Source organism: Accipiter gentilis, chromosome 13 (genome assembly GCF_929443795.1).
Source record: "Accipiter gentilis chromosome 13, bAccGen1.1, whole genome shotgun sequence".
Classification (NCBI taxonomy): domain Eukaryota; kingdom Metazoa; phylum Chordata; class Aves; order Accipitriformes; family Accipitridae; genus Astur; species Astur gentilis.
This window is the reverse complement of record NC_064892.1, coordinates 4,346,415-4,360,801: the sequence shown is the minus strand read 5'-3', so window position 1 is coordinate 4,360,801 and position 14,387 is coordinate 4,346,415. Positions and strand designations below refer to the sequence as shown.

Here is a 14,387-nt window from a genome sequence, read left to right as displayed (position 1 = left end):
TGTCAGCATCATCAGAACATGTCTGCTAAATTATGCAATTTCCTGTGCCTGTTTTAACATCTCAGCTATCTCTAATCGGATCACTGTAGCCTTTTTTGCTTTAGATCCAGACTTCAGAAGATACTTCTGTAAAGCTAACTAAACCGTGTCCAATACTTTGCACTGCCTGCTGATTTCTCCTTTCCCTCCCTTTGGTGTATCTGTCAGGTATCTTCCAGTGTTTTTTGTAAATGATTTTGCAGTAATTGAGAGTTTTATTATTATTTGGCTGTCTTTTTGGGGAACTCTTTGGGAATATACCTTTTCTGCTATATAATTCTGCAAAAAAGTGTAAGTAGCACCTTACAGGAAGTTTATATTTTATTTAATTTTTGTGTTAAGTGTTGCTGCAATACAATATGAGGTTTGAAAGTGAAAAAACTTGGTGAATCAGTTCCATTGTGTCCTTTGTATGCTACACAAATCTGTTACAGATGTTTCACTCCCTCCAAGTGATTCAGCTACAATAATTTATTCTTTGCTGTTGGCAACGTTCTTGTTGTATCTGCTGCTCTACCATCTTTTAGAGGCTAGCTGATAAGTATGAGACGTGAGATTGAGTAATTGTTTAGCAAAACTAGTTATTCTATGTTTTCTTGTGAAAAGCAAGAAACGTCTGCCCTAGCAGCTACAAGAGAACTTCTGTACATTGTCATTTAGGGCACTTTGGGAATGGTTTTGAGGCAGCTACTACCATGGTTAGGATTGTTGAGGCAGACCAGATGTTGAATATCTGATTCTTTATAGCTGCTCACCCCGCATTGTGCTTTGTGTTACCTAGTTGTCATCAGCCTAATCAAAGGTAGTCATAGTCCAAAATAGCCAAACAAGTAAAAAGTTTCTGACACCTTAGGTTGATAGCATTTTTAACTTCCAAATTGTGTCAAAATCTCCTTATCACACTACCATCAGAAATGCCAGCTTTCACCAGGAAAGTCTCTTCTGCTTTTCGCTGGAAGACTAGAAATGTTCCTTTTTGACTCTACATGAATAGAGCCTACAGTCTGTAAATAAGAAATACCTGTTAGCCTATGGATGTGCAGTGTGGCTAAGCTTCTTACATGTGAATCAGTTGTTGACAGCAAAGGGAGAATATCACATATTCTAGAGGTTTGCAGTACCTTGAAATGAGAAGCATCTCTTGGCCTGAGGAGAACCGAAAAAAGTGCAATGAGCAGCGTGAGGAGAGTGCTTACCCTGAATAAAGTTTGTCTGTCTGGCTCAGGTCTGCTCCTAACCTTCTGCCTCCTTCACTCATTGTGCGATTTAAATAACAAGTGAGCACTCCCTTCTCAAAACATGACCAAATTTCCTTAGAGTAATCTGATGGAAAAAAATCATTTGTATGGACTGTATTCAGCACGGTGGAGTTGAGAAATATGGTAGTTTGAGTAGCAGTGTGTTTTCTTCTCATGTGACTGAATATTTTTGTCATAACTTTTTAGGGAATGAAAATTAATTTTGTAGAACACTCTCTGATGTGTTTATAAGAGATTTATTGCAAGCCAATGGCATATCTGTATGTTTTTATTTTACAATTAATTGTAGTGAGAGTATTTGTTTTATGTAAATGTTTTCAAGTTCTTTGAAAGTAACTTGAGTCTAAGGCATAAGGCGAATGTAAATAAGTTTCCATACACACATAGAACACTAGCCAATGCTAGGATTTTTGTGCATCGCTTTCAGTGGTTTCATCAGATTTTACTGACCTCTCAAAAATGTTATATCCCAGAGCTTTGTCTTTGTACAAAATGGGCTGTGCCTAGTGTAAAAGACAGAGGAAGAATTTTTACATGCAACACGTCTCTTTCTACCCCCCTTTTCATCTGTTTGTCCACTCATGAAAGTATAAAAAGCACAGCTGGGAAATGTCTAGAAGTATGTAGAAATCCTGTTGGTGATTGTCTGGAGCTCCACTGCTTAATAAACTCCTGGTTCTAACGGTCTCTTAATGGTATCTGTATTCTGTTGCACATCATTAGGCAGCACCTGCTACACGTTTGCTCAGTGAAGGAGAGAAGTGCTGGAAAATATTGCAGCTGCACTATATAAACAGTAGCAGCAAAATATAAATAGCGAAGTGATGAGCTGAGTCTGGATTGCCAGCTAAAACCGCGGAGAGGTGGTGACTTTTGGTATCCGTAGCAGACCCATGGGACGGCAAGAGGTGGTTTTGTTGTCTTGGTGTGCATAACTGCCCCGAGGATGAATGGTGAGAGGTGGGCAGGAGTGTGGTGGCAGTGAAAGGGGCTGTCAGGAGTTGGACGAGTAGATTTCTGCAAAGTCTGAATGGCGGAATTTCAAAGTAAAGCCTCAAGCGATTGTTTCTGCTGTTTGCCGAGACTCTTCATATTTCTTAATACTGGAATCTTGTTTTACTGTGACACTTTGCTTCAGTCATTTGAAATAGGCTAACGAACAGTGTCAGATGGTAAAGACTTTCAATTGCTGCTAACCTGGGCTGGATTTGAACTCCTGACCTAAAGGTGAAAGGTCTCTTATCCCATTACCAATCCCCTAAGCCCACCAGAATCCATTCTGCACACAGTTTATACCAGCTGTTCATGGCCATTTTTAGAACCGAAAGAAAAGGTGATTTTGCTGCCAAACAACACTTCTTCACACAAGAGGGTCAGCCGACAACAGTTAACCAGATTTTTGCCACATTCTTGCCTCCTAATGCAACTTCCATTATGTAGCTACTGGTTGTCTGCTTTTCAGGCTTCCTAAAAGAACTACAGAAAAGCATTGCTAATTGTTGTTGACAGAAGAGAACGACATTGTTTGTGTAAGTCATTGAATCTGAAAGATGCCATTAACAGTGCTGCCAGGGCACGGAGTGATATCTTAGAGACGACATTACCACGTAACTATCATAGAATACTATTTAAAAAGTAGAGAAAAAGGAGGCTCCTCTGCTTTTTTAATAAGTAGAGAAACAAAAGGTCATTCTTCACAGAGTACAGTTAGTTTCTTTCCTTTGGTGAATTTGATGTAAAGAAAACCCAGGAATGGCTGCAGTGTGACCAGAGCCACCTTGAACGAAGTACTCTGAGAGGGCTTTAACACTGCTGCTAATACAGCGAAAGCAGGAATTGCATCTTTAGGAAAGAAAGTGTAGGTTTTGTGGGTGCGAGCTTCTGTATTTTCTTACATGGGGTATTTAGGAGAAGGGAAATTGTGTAGAATTACTGGATTGAGAGGTTTTGGTTTGGTTTTTTTTTTTGAAGTGCAGGATGTTAATTGAGAAAGTTATGTTGAAATTGTGAGCTAAATAACTGGCTGATATAAGGTGTGTGCTGCTTGTTTAAAACACAGAAAAGACAGGTTCGGTATTCATAGGCTGCATAAGTGATTTCTTACCCGCATCTGTCCAGTACGATAAAGAAACAAATCCTTGCAAAGAAACTTGAGAAAATGGAATCAATGATTATTGGAAGATAGATTCCTATGAGGAAGTGGTTTAAATATTTTTTCAAAGTTATTATATGCTATAATTAAAAAATTAGTTGGTACCAAATGTCTGTGCAGTACTTCTTATTTCTGCAACATCTTACTTAGGAAACAATAAAAGAAGTCTACCTGAGCGTCTTAGTTGATGGAAATTTTTGTAGTTCTGGTTGCACTCAGTTCTTTGATCACATACTAATAAATCAGAAAATAAACAGCAACTGTTATTATATACTGTGTCTATAGAAAAGGACAAGACAGGAGATTGCCTGTTATGTATTCCTGCGTGCTTTCCATTCATTCTGTACATTAATCCAAACATTGTCTGTTCTCCAGCAGCCTGTCTGAAAAGCTTTTTTTTACTATGTGCTCCGAAAACCCCTATACATGTGAACTATTTTGCAGAAAGAAGATGTGACCCCAGAGCGCTCCTGCTCATAGTAGTCAGGAAGCTGGCATGCCTGAAGAGCGGAACATGCGTGCACCTCTGTTGCTGTTCAGTTCTCTGAAATAGAAACCAGGCGTACCAAAATAAAGGGGGTTGAGGAGCATCTGTAAGTTGGTGGGTTTGGGTCAATTGATACTGGATTTGACTGCAGCAGAAAAGCGCATGGGACTCCAGGTGAATCATGTTTCCTGGAAGCTGAGGTGTATGTTGAAAGTTAGTGTTGAGATTATTTATCTGAATGCAAAGGAGTATATGACACCAACTAGGGACTTACAGTAGTAGGGATGACATAGGCTGTAGTTTTAAGTCTACTGAAATTTAGATTTTCTTGGCCACTGTGGTCTGCTTGACTGCTCCAACTGGTGTGTGAGTAACTTGATGCCTTACGCATACAGGGGTAGGAGAGGAATCCGAGAGAGTATCCAGGAGTGTTTGCTATTAGATCTGAGTACCTTGATGGTCTTGAGAAAAATGCGTCCTGAAATTATTCCCCTGAATATAATGGGAGCAGTCACTGCTAATTTAACTCTTAGTTCCCACTATTCATAAAAACTGCATGACTGTCTTTGTAGCCGTGGATGAACCCCAGTATGGTAAAGCTTTCAGACCATTGGCAGTCACAGAACAGCAGGAGAATTCGCAGCCTCTCCGTACTGTTTTGGGGACAGATGCTAACTGGTCTGCGATGTTGTTAGGCTCCTCTAGCTCTTTTGTACCTGCTTCACCATCTGTAAACTGGGACTTAGGTATTATTTTCTTACAGGCTTTACCACTAGTGTCTCTTGCTGTATAAACTGGAAAAGGCTAGGGAAGCAAAACCACTTGTAACGCTGACAGGGAATCCGATTGCTGTGAGATGTCAGAAGAAGAGCAGATCCAGTATGAAGGGGAAGCACTTTACCCCAAATGGAGATTGCTGGCCATAAGAGGTATGGTATGGCTTTGTAGACTTGAAAGCAGGAATATAAGTGGCGTTTTTCAGAGAAAGAGGTGTGTGTGGATCACAGAAAGTGGGGAGTAAGACTTTTTAAAGGAGGTATGTATTCTACTTACGTGCATCGAAATGATGACTTGTTTTAAATTGTTTATGACCAGACTTGGTATAAGTAAAGGAACTGGTAGTAAAGGTGATAATTTCAGCAGCTAATTGAGAGTTATCGGTGATCAATTTTTCTGCTTGTCCTGTTGAGAATAAGGTACGGCTGCCTTGATAGAGCTATGATCTGTAGATTGCTTGCTGCAGACATGTCTGGTTTTGCCCTTTGCATTAAAGGACAGAGATATTCTGTGAATTTACCCGCTCTGATATAACCGTACCACCAGTGGCTCTTACCTTATTGACTAGGGCTTCACTGGCAAGATCTTGGATCAGCTGACTACAAAATTGAGTATGGTCCAAAGCTAAAAGAGTTGATCAATTGAGTGTGATTTGGCTCTGTTTGTGAGCATACTTGCATTCATCTCTAAAAATTTAGTCCTTGACTTAGCATCCATAAAATCGCAAGTAAAGGCTGTTGATGGAGAAGAGGTATAGCATAAAATTAATAGAAGAAAATACAACAGGCAGGCAAAACAGAAGGGACACCTGAAGTAGAAGGCTGAAAAGTAAGAGGAAGGCATTTAAAGCCTAGCTTTCAAAGTGGTTTAAAAATAGAGACGGCAATTACCGTAGTCAAATAGCTGCAACAGTTACTGTAGAGCTTTCGTAAGGAGGGAATGATGATGTCTGTGTTTTCTTTTTTTGGGAGGGGAAGGAGAAGAGGGGTCTGATTTCTTCGCTTCTACCCCCCGTCCTTCCCTGCTTTGTAAAAGATGAGAGCTTTAATTTGAGATCCTGCATGTATCTCTCTGTGGGTGGATTCTTGCACCTCCAAAACCTTGTTGCGGGGTGTTTGTTGAATGAGGATATGGCATTACTGCTTTGTTACTGTCCTTTTGTACTGTACGCTGAAGCATATTCTGTATAATGCTAAAAATACTGACCCCCTCCTGCCCTCCCCTTGCCAAAAGAAAACTGGAAATGCTAAAACAAGTGCGGTTTGAGCGGTGCACCTCCGTGAAAGGTTAAAGTTACAAATAAGTCAACTATGATTTCAAGGTTAAAATTCTCTTCCCACCCCATTTTGGTCATCTGATGGTCTTATATATACTAAAATGCATTTTAAATGTATTTGGTTCCCCAAAACTAGTGATATGATCGGTACTGTCTACATTATGCCTAAATAGCACTAGTTGAAGCACAGTCCTACCTAAAAGAAAGCAGAACAACTTCTTCCCACCCCCAAAAAAAACCTCAAAAAATTTTCCTCGTCATATTTTCTGAATGCTGTTTTTTGTGCAGACACAAAGGGAGTATTTTGAAGAAACAGAAGAAAATATTGACCAAGTCAAAGATCTGTATTGAAGAATGGATTAAATAAATGTTTGTGAGTCGTAAGAACCAAACAACAAAAATATTTTTCTTTCCAGAAACATTCCATCCTATTTTGATCATCAACAATAAATCTGAAAACAACAATGAAGCCATTGAATCTGGAATGCCAATTGCTATCCAAGAAAAATGACAGTATAACTAAATAATGCAGATGTCTTGGGGGGGGGGAGAAGAAGAAATATTGTATTTTAATTATCTGGAATGTTAGAATTCCAAATGTGATCTAAACTTGAAGGTAATTTTTTAAAATTTAAATTCCAAAATAAGAGAAAAAGATCTGTTGTCCAAATATGAATGTGTGATAAGTAACTTTCTGTTAAAACTTAGGGAGTTTTAATAGAAACTTCAAGTCTTAATAGAAATTGAATTGCTTCAATTTAACACTGCAGGATAGACACTGAGATGTTTCATAGATTCTCCAAATACTGTTATTAAGCTTGACATGCTGGAGAATATCATGTGTTAGGCAGAATCAAGATTGAATCCCAAAGGTACATCCTTAAACTGTATAATCAGATTCCCATTTCAATGTCACTTTTATCCTTCAAAGAATAGATGCTTGTTTCAGTGATGATTTGTCATTAAAATTATGTCAAAACGTCTTAAAATGTTGTTGAAACTCTAAACAAACTCACAGCACACGCAGGGCTAATTATGGATGCCATCTGTTTATTTTTACAAAGCTTTTTTCTTAAAGACCAAAGCATCTTCTTGTTCTGATAAGCCACGAGATTATTATAATGACTAAATGTTTTCCTTAATACTAGTGTACTTGAAGGAAGAAAGACAAGTGGTTTGGTCGCTGACCTTTTCCCGTGTCGCAAAATGTATGTGGTATGACATCTTGTGATAGAGAAACCATTGTGAAGTGTAGTTTCTTAAGGTATTTTGGCCCTTGGAACACAAACATTTTATAATAAAAATGGCAGTCCTGTCATATATTCTACATGGAAATTCTTAACAGCTGTCTCGGTGTGGTAGAACGTGCTTTTAACATGCCTGTTTTTTACTTCGTCTATCTGGTGCGCCCTCCTATCTTTGGGTGCTTTTTTATTGTACTATGTCTAGTTAAAGATTTTCTTAAAGTTAGTAAAGGTCTCTGTTTATATCCCCATTTCCAAGAAAAACGCGTGTGTGTATGTGCATATGCGCGCACATGTGTGCATGCTCGTACGCACATGCTGGGTTAGTGTGAACGACGGGTATTCCCATGGCAGCATCATCCAAAGCCGTTAGCAGCAATTTGCTGAGAGCGCAGAGTGACTCTGCTGGTCCAGCCCAGCTATTGTGCATGCTAAGCACTAAACAGATAAGTCTGGAGGGGGGGAAAAAAAAAATTGAAGGATCCATCTGCTCATTTCTGCTACACTGCGCTGATGCAAGATTACGCTAATCTGGTCGCTTGTCAGGACAGGTTAGTGAAAGCAGGCGAATGGGTGAGATTCAGGGTAGGCTAGTTCCATGGAAAATGTAAGCAGCTCCTGTACGTGCCGTGTTAAGTGTAGCAGAACGGGTTGATTATCAGCTACTTTGAGATTTTCAGTTAAAATATATTTCCGTCTACAACACGAGTCCTTTCAAAACAAAATCAAATGGGAAGAGCTTCTGAATTAAGAAAAATTGACTCGTCTCTAGGTGCATTTGAATTTGTAAAATAAATGAAAGTAAAAAAAAAAAAAAAAAAAAAAAAAAAGACCAAGCCCCAAACCAACACTGCAAAACCCCAAACTCTCCTAGGTGTTCTCTATAGTCTTCCTTTTGTACGCTGCTCTGAGTTACTGTGATCTGCTAATTATTTTATTTTGGGGGGCTTCCCTGCAAAGAAGGTGGTTGCTGGAGTTTGTCAAGTAGAAATGTTTTGGGGAGAAAGACCAAGGTGGAAATGTATTCTTTGTCTTTTCTTTGGCTGGTCTAATTTCTTGTTTATCTGTGTGTGTTTGTGGAGAGGGAGGGTTGTTGTTGTTGTTTTGTTTTGTTGTTTTTGTTACCTACTGACTGACAGTTCTTGACCTTGCAGGTTGAACATCCCGTCACAGAATGCATTACGGGCCTGGACTTAGTCCAAGAAATGATCCGTGTTGCTAAGGGTTACCCTCTCAGGCACAAACAGGCTGATATTCCCATCAACGGCTGGGCGGTTGAATGTCGAGTTTATGCTGAGGTAAATGAGTGGTAATGGGGAGGAGGGTAGGTGGTTGAGTTGTGGAGTAGTAATACCCAGGTGTGCATAGATGCCAAGGTGAAGTCAAGGAATATCATATGAAAGTCACGATTTAGTGTATGTAACACAAATGATTAATGAGCTTTTTGTAGAATTGTAGAATTTTTATTTCTTCATATAAGAATACAGTTTGTATTTCAACATAACTTTTTGCCAAAAATCAAAATGAAAAATGTTAAAAGAGATAACTAAGGTTTATTTCTAAGGACATTTGCTATTTGTTCTGTTCGCATTTAATGATGAAGTGGTGGAGTTATTTGCTAGCAGTTAACTAGTGTTTCCAGGTTTAACTTGTGTGCTTGAAACTTGTTGACTTAAAAAGGACAGTTGAAATTCAATGGCTTACATAATTTTTGTTGTTGTACTAAAAAATTTTAATAGGTCATTGAAAAAGCAAGTTACATGGCTTCTGAAATGACATTTTATAGGACAAACTTTCAAAGTGCCTTCCAAGACAATAACTTTATAATTATGGTACAACTCTCTATCTCACCTTAAAAAAGCTTACTAAAATATAAACCCCATTTTCAAGGTAACATCTTTTTGCTGTCATTTTTGATACATGAAAATCAAGATTTGTTAATTAAAAAAATGATGCCTAGCTTTGTTTATTTTGTTTTAGGAGTGTTGTAGCTAACTGTGCTTTTCAAACATAATTCAGCACCTTGAGGTGTTTTCTCTGTTGCTTAAGTATTGAGACTTTTGTGACCCAGGGCATCTTTGTTTTGCTTTTTTCTTTCTCTTTGTGACATGTACAGAATCTACAACTTGCTCTACTGATTACCAGTTATATGAACTATTTTGATAAAGAATAAATATTTGCCTTGTGATTGGCAGGGAAGCTATTCTGAATATGAGTAAGCTTTACCCTGGAGTAACTGATGCTTGGGCTTTTTTTTTTTTTATTTTGTTCAACTTGGGTTCCCTCACATTTATAAGTAAGTAATGGATCCAACTACTTGGCCATGAATTTGGTTTTTCTGTAGGCCGTATATTTATTTGCTGTCCTATTAAATTATTATTGGTATTGCATTATGTAGCAGATTTCCAAAGGCATAAAGGTCAGTTTGATTTCTTAAGATAATTGAATTTCCAACTGCCCTTTTTATCTCTGAAATTTTTTTCCTTATAGTCTCTTTTCAACTCTACCCATCCGACTTTCCCATCCTTCTTCCAAGGCACAGCGTAGCAAATGAAAACGTCATCTTTGTATATTTTGGTGGTGTACTGTAGCTGTGTGCAGAGCACTTCTTTTCTGCTTTTTGACTGCAATGCAAGAGAATTTATATGCTTCCAGTTCTTTATTTGGAGTCGCAGGGGCAGGTGGATGAAGAACTGTACTTCAACACAAATAATTCTGGGGAAGAAAATGAAGTTATTCCAGCATAGGTTTCTGTTAGACTTCAAGCTTTTTAACATTATCTTCTCTGCATCTGTAAAAGCTTAATGCTTTCTCATGTTGAATTTTGTTTCAGGACCCCTACAAATCTTTTGGCCTGCCATCCATTGGTAAACTGTCTCAGTATCAGGAACCATTGCATGTGCCAAGTGTAAGTAACTTGGTTCTGGTTTTCATAGGTGCTGAGTGTCTCTTTTATAAACAGAGACTATATATGCTCAGCAGCTTTGTAAATCAGGCCTGTTTTCCAGTTTTTTGCCGGGGGGGAGGGGGCGGTGGACAGGGCACGGCAATACTTATTTGTGCAGCCTGAAAAACTGCTTAAAAATGTACGGTTCCAAACTGGGTTTAAAATGTTCAGATTGGGTATAACAGGAAACCATTATATGCTGAAATATTTTGTTACGTTTTATAACTTTCAGCTTAAGTTTTTCCAACACAGCTTTAGTAAAAATACCGTGGTGATTAGAAAGGACAGTGAAATGTTGAGTTGGCTCTTTCAGCACAGAGAACTGGGGACACCAGTGAGAAACTGCTGGTGCTTTCTGTTTAGCTTTGTAGACTTTAAAGAGGAAATTTGTTACAGTGATTATTACATGTTTCGGGATGCAGTCTAACTATATGGAACGGCTGTTTAACAAACAGTGTTTTCTGCTACGTGTAAAGAACGAGAACACAGCCTTCCTGTAAAATCAAGGTAGTCTGAAGTCGTAAGTGCACATATACATGACACTATGTCAGTTAGCGGAATGATGAGGCTGCACCATCTGTGAATACGATTATTCAGTCTGATTGCTTGCATGGAAAACAGTGAAAGAGTACAGGAGGAATCTTAAGTGTGGAGATGTTATTGGATATATGATTTATTTCGCTTCTTAAATTGTTTTTGCCCGTGTACTTTCCGAAGGGACCTGACCCTTTCTGGTCTTTAAGGCTTCATGCTGTGTTCAAAGCCTGAAAGCAGAAAAAAATTGTGAAGATCTAAAAGGCATTATGTGATCTTAAAGAGGAGATGAGGGAAAAAGGTATCATTGGATGTATCTAAACTTTTTTTTTTGTAATGAAACAAAGAGTGTATTTAATAAGAATTTATAATGAATACTCCGATGGTTGTTAGAAGTTTTCACCACGTTGTAATAGCTAACAGGATGTCAAACATTTTGCCCTTGCAAGTTTTTGCAATTTGCAATTTTCCAAACGTGAGACCTGTTGAAAGTACAAGTGATAATGGACAAACTATACCCCCTACAGTCTTTGTCCCACCAAATCTTTCTTCAATTAATGCTGCAGCAGGAGTTTTATGTAATAACATTTGCGCTTGTGAGCCATCCATACAAAGAAAAAACAATTAAAATGCCTTAAATGTTCTGCTTACTGCTGTTATTTGCTTGTGTGAATGTTGCATGTCAGCTAAATGGACCACGGAATAGATAAAGTGATTGGGTGCAGGAGAGTGCACACTAAGCTTTGTCTATCATTATTGCTGGGAGCAATCAAATTGATGCCAGCAGGACAGTAGACGCGTTGACAGCTGTAATTATGTATCTCCATGGTGATCACTTTTGGCCTGTCATGGAGGCCCATGAGTCCCCTCCCTTGCAAGCATTTAATCAGATTGGGCTGTCACTTGTCAGGTAGATGGGGTGGGCTGGGAGTTGTGCTTAGGGGGAGAGGTGAATTGAAAATGAAGGGTGGGAGATGCCTGATTGCTTCACGTGGTCCATCGTGGTACCGAAGAAAGAAATTTTAATTACGCTGGAGGCTTCAGAGCAATGGCTTGAGGAACTCGTATGGAGTGGCTAGGCTGTTCTCTTTCTGTTTACTTCTATTGTCGTATTAAAAATAGAACAGCTATTTTTATGTAGACGTTCATGGTTTGGTGTCTTCATACATATTTTCTGCCACTGTGAAACTAATTTCTCTCCTGAGAATGTCATGCTGCTAAGAACAAAACTAATATGAGTAAAAAAGTTCAGCGTTACAGGCCCATTGTGCCACAGTGTGTGTTTTCTGCATTTTAGATTTTAGAATTGTCAACAAGTTGGCTTAAAAAAAGATTAGCGGAGACTTGTGGTGTGTCACAGAGTTCATCTTGTGAGTAGCGTATTGCCAAATGCTTTTTGAATTCATTTCTTCTGTGTCTGAAGTTAGCTCTCATCGTCTACCTGTGCTTGTGTGTCAGCTGCTCAAGCTGGTGGAACTGGTGTGCATGGCTGTGTGGGAGGTTGTTTTGTTAGCTACAGATAGGAATATACTGGCCATTTTTGTGTCATGTAGTCTGTAATTTCCTTAGAACATGGTACTTGTAAATACCAATTTTTTTTTTCTGTATTTGATAACGAAGCTTAAGTAGGTAACCACAAAACCACTAGTTACGATAGTGAGCATTCACGTTCAGTGCTCTTACACACCATGGCAAATGTACCGCCGTATCTGAAGAGCTCCAGCATTGTTCTTTACCAGTGTGATCAGCAGTCTGTTCTTTCAGTGACTCTTACCAGAAAGAGCAAACTCTTTAAGACTTTGATGTGTCAAAGAATTGAAAAAAGACTAGAACCTGGATGTATTGGTAGGTGGAATTTGATGCACTAATAGTTCATTGCAGGACTGGCACGTAGATTGTGCTTTTTTTTGTTTCCTTTTAAGCTTTTTCTAGATCTTTCAGTCTACTGTTGTCCTGGTGTAATAACATGTAATGGTAGAACAACAGCAATAAAAGTGTTGGGCCTGTAATACCAATGAGCTGTAGGGTACAATAGGATCTTTCGTTGGTATTTTAAATACCGAGTAAAAGAAAGGAAATATATTAAGCAGAAGTAAATGCTGGAGGTCTAATAAGTATTGCTATTGTTTATCAAGTTGTGCACATTACAGTGAGTATCTGTTGAATTAGGGATTCTTTTTCATCCAATATTCATTAAGTTCTGTCACACCATATAGTTTATAAAATCACCTACTGTTACCAGGCTCTGAAAATGTAAGCACCACAGAGAGAATTGAAGATGGTAAATGTATCTCTTTTCTGCTGTCATTTTTTTAGTCATCTTATTTTATGAAAATTAAACTTCTACAGAGGACTCCAGATTTTTTTAAAAAGGGAAATCATGCAGTTTATTATTAGTTTTAAAACAGTTTTAAATTCCTACTGTAACTTTTTCATTTTTTAGGACCTTGTACTTAGGAAAAAGTGTATATTATGTAGTGGTACGTGTTGTATACGAACAGAAACAGAGCAGGTGGAGCATGTAGTCGGTAGCCTCGGAATCCTTACATTAAGGTCTGACTAACCTGCTTAGTGTGGGTCTGAATGATGCACCTTTTGTATGTTTTTTTCTTTGTCCAAAGATGATATACTTACATCAATACTTACATGCACATGTATGCGTATTTAAAGCACTCCTGAACACTTGTATGTAATCACTTTGTAGGTGCTACTTTGGAGACAAAAGTCATGATATAATTCAAGTATCTGTGAAGTATGTATGTCATACCTTCATGTCTTATACACGTATTTATTGAGTATTACAAAAAATATGATGGGCAAGGGATTTATCTGGGACTGAGTAGGTAAATGAATTCTTTCTGATTTGAATGTGAGAACGTATGCATTGACTATACATAGGCAGACATGCTGGGAGGAAGGATGGTTTAGCAGTTACAAGAAGGGGAGCTGGGAAATGCGCTGCATGTTTTTTCTGTAATCATGACATGTCTGAACTACCTTCTCATCAGTAGCTAATGTTAAATGTACCTGATACGGGTAGTGGGGGGCCTAGTTAAGCATAGGTAGAGCACATTTGGATAAGATGCGATAAAAATGCTACAGAAGTGCTACTGCCTTTACCTATGAATCAATATGCTATGCAAATAAACATAAGTATATAAGCAATAACGTATAACTATGTAAGTATAAATATATCAACACGAATATATGAATTAGTACATTTTTTAAAAAATAAAAAGAATATAACATCATAAAAACTAGTCAGTGTTTCTTAGTGAAGAAAGTGAGTACACCTGCTAGGGTATCTTTTTGTGTCATTTGGATAATAAAGTCATCATCATGCCCTCATGTGGATTCTGTAGACAAGAGGTTCTACATGTGGTCCCTTGATAATTGCCTAAATTAAAATATTAAAGGCCTAACAGCCGTTGCGTTGACCTTTTTCTGCCTTGCTGCAGACAGATGAGCTGCTGTTTATTACAAAGGTTCCTTCCCACAGGTGAAGATTTAAGTGAGATTCCAGGACCCTCTTTCCCACCTCCTTTACAATGCAGTATATCGGAGCCCTGCTGCTTCAACAGCTTTGATTAGAGCCCTCCATCCTTATGATCCCCAGAATGTGATTGTCACTCTCGAGTTATTTTGATTAGTTTTAAAAAAATATTTCAGATT

The 14,387-nt window shown here is 38.3% G+C and overlaps 1 protein-coding gene across 8 annotated transcripts in view; it reads left to right on the top strand.

Annotated features, from left to right (window-relative positions):
• Window positions 1–14,387, top strand: part of PCCA (propionyl-CoA carboxylase subunit alpha) — a 299,644-nt gene that overhangs the window by 123,101 nt on the left and 162,156 nt on the right. For all 8 annotated transcript variants that reach the window (XM_049816078.1, XM_049816076.1, XM_049816077.1 and 5 more), the window contains 2 exons: window positions 8,389–8,532; window positions 10,068–10,142. In XM_049816078.1, the coding sequence (XP_049672035.1) occupies window positions 8,389–8,532; window positions 10,068–10,142 (219 nt within the window). The remainder of the gene's footprint in view (window positions 1–8,388; window positions 8,533–10,067; window positions 10,143–14,387) is intronic.